Below are 2,500 nucleotides of genomic sequence, written 5' to 3'. Positions count from 1 at the left end.
TGTGTGTGTGTGTGTGTGTGTGTGTGTGTGTGTGTGTGTGTGTGTGTGTGTGTGTGTGTGTGTGTTTGTGTGTGTGTGTGTGAGTCTATGTGTCTGTGTGTCTGTGTATGTGTGTGTGTGTGTGTGTGTAGTCTGTGTCTGTGTGTGAGAGTCTATGTCTGTGTGTGTGTGTGTGTGTGTGTGTGTCTGTGTGTCTGTGTGTGTGTCTGTGTGTCTGTGTATGTGTGTGAGTCTATGTCTGTGTGTGTGTGTGTGTGTCTGTGTGTGTGTGTCGTGTGTGTGAGTCTGTGTGTCTGTGTGTGTGTGAGTCTATGTGTGTGTGTGAGTCTATGTGTGTATGTGAGTCGGTGTGTGTGTGTCTGTGTGTGTCTGTGTGTGTGTCTGTGTGTGTGTGTGTCTGTGTGTGTGTGTGTGTGTGTCTGTGTGTGTGTGTGAGTCTATGTCTGTGTGTGTGTGTCTAGTGTGTGTCTGATCCGTGTGTGTGTCTGTGTGTGTGTGTCTCGTGTGTGTGTGTGTGAGTCTATGTCTGTGTGTGTGTGTGTGTGTGTGTCTGTGTGTGTGTGTGTGTGTGTGTGTGTGTGTGTGTGTGTGTGTGTGTGTCTGTGTGTCTAGTGTGTGTGTGTGTGTCTGTGTGTGTCTGTGTCTGTGTGTGTGTCTGTGTGTGTCTGTGTCTGTGTGTGTGTGTGAAAGTCCTATGTCTGTGTGTGTGTGTGTCTGTGTGTGTGTGTCTGTGTGTGTGTGTGTGTGTGTGTGTGTGTGTGTGTGTGAGTCTATGTCTGTGTGTGTGTGTGTCTGTGTGTGTGTGTGTGTGTGTGTGTGTGTGTGTGTGTGTGTGTGTGTGTGTGTGTGTGTGTGTGTGTGTGTGTGTGTGTGTGTGTGTCTGTGTGTGTGTGTGTGTGTGTGTGTGTCTGTGTGTGTGTGTGTGTCTGTGTGTGTCTGTGTGTGTGTGTGTGTCTGTGTGTGTGTCTGTGTGTGTGTGTGTGTGTCTGTGTGTGTTCCTACCTTTGAATGGGATGTTGTATTTCTGCAGGAGGAGTGTGAGGAGAACAACTGCTGACACCAACACCAACATGTACTTTAATAGAAACTCTGCAGGAGAAATAGAGGCTGCATTACCCCGCTACGTTATGCTTTAAAAAGGAGGCTCTCATTCCCCCTGCTCTGGTGTTCCCCCCCCCTCTCATTCCCCCTGCTCTGGCGTTTCCCCCTCTCATTCCCCCTGCTCTGGTGTCCCCCCCTCTCATTCCCCCTGCTCTGGTGTTCCCCCCTCTCATTCCCCCTGCTCTGGTGTTCCCCCCTCTCATTCCCCCTGCTCTGGTGTTCCCCCCTCTCATTCCCCCTGCTCTGGTGTTTCCCCCCTCTCATTCCCCCTGCTCTGGTGTTTCCCCCCCTCTCATTCCCCCTGCTCTGGTGTTTCCTCCTCTCATTCCCCCTGCTCTGGTGTTCCCCCCTCTCATTCCCCCTGCTCTGGTGTTCCCTCCTCTCATTCCCCCTGCTCTGGTGTCCCCCTCTCATTCCCCCTGCTCTGGCGTGTCCCCCCTCTCATTCCCCCTGCTCTGGTGTTCCCCCTCTCATTCCCCCTGCTCTGGTGTTCCCCCTCTCATTCCCCCTGCTCTGGCGTGTCCCCCCTCTCATTCCCCCTGCTCTGGCGTGTCCCCCTCTCATTCCCCCCTGCTCTGGTGTTCCCCCTCTCATTCCCCCTGCTCTGGTGTTCCCCTCTCATTCCCCCTGCTCTGGTGTTCCCCCCTCTCATTCCCCCTGCTCCGGTGGCTGTGGAGCTCTGAGTGAACAGAACAGGGAAAGCTGGGTTTCTTTTCTTTTAAAGATAATGTTTTGAATGAAGTGTGCTTTATGATGCTAAAATGACTATTTATTTACATGGAGTCTGGTGGGTTTGGTGAATGCATTTCGCGGATGTTGTCCTCCTGTTGTTTACAAAAACTTTCTATATCAGAACTATAGACCTTAGTGGTCCCCTAATACTGTATCTGAAGTCTCTTTTATATAGACCTTAGTGGTCCCCTAATACTGTATCTGAAGTCTCTTTATATAGACCTTAGTGGTCCCCTAATACTGTATCTGAAGTCTCTTTATATAGACCTTAGTGGTCCCCTAATACTGTATCTGAAGTCTCTTTCAGCCTTGGTGCAGAACTACAGCCACTAGAGCCAGTCCCATGAAGGTCCATGTCATGGGACCTTTAACTTAGAGTACAGCTTGTTTCTCTCTTAATACTGGACCAATGTCAAAGGTTGTTGTCAGTCACTTATGGCGTTTTTCCACTACATGGTACGCGTTACTAAAGGTGTATTATTTCTATTCTGGTTTATTATTTCTGCCTGACCTGCATTGCACTTTCCATACTGCTATTCTGCACAAGCTGCTACTCTCCTCTGCACCTTAATACTCTGTGCCCAAGCTCCTCCTATATGTCTATATGCTATATTTTATGTGTTTTCTATGCTATTTATTTCCTTGTTTTATATACTGACACTAGCTG

General features: G+C 49.4%; 1 protein-coding gene across 5 annotated transcripts in view; it reads right to left on the bottom strand.

Annotated features, from left to right (window-relative positions):
- The window catches only part of LOC144521743 (protein FAM3C), a 12,176-nt gene that overhangs the window by 7,703 nt on the left and 1,973 nt on the right, over positions 1-2,500 (bottom strand). For 4 of the 5 annotated variants that reach the window (XM_078256327.1, XM_078256325.1, XM_078256328.1 and 1 more), the window contains exon 3: positions 1,003-1,089. The exons of the other annotated variant lie outside the window; for it this stretch is intronic. In XM_078256327.1, coding sequence (XP_078112453.1) covers positions 1,003-1,089 — 87 coding nt within the window. The remainder of the gene's footprint in view (positions 1-1,002; positions 1,090-2,500) is intronic. 5 annotated transcript variants of the gene reach the window in all.

The sequence above is a fragment of the Sander vitreus genome, chromosome 8 (genome assembly GCF_031162955.1).
Source record: "Sander vitreus isolate 19-12246 chromosome 8, sanVit1, whole genome shotgun sequence".
NCBI classification, from domain to species: domain Eukaryota; kingdom Metazoa; phylum Chordata; class Actinopteri; order Perciformes; family Percidae; genus Sander; species Sander vitreus.
The sequence above is the reverse complement of the archived record's forward strand: the minus strand, read 5'-3'. Positions and strand labels throughout refer to the sequence as shown.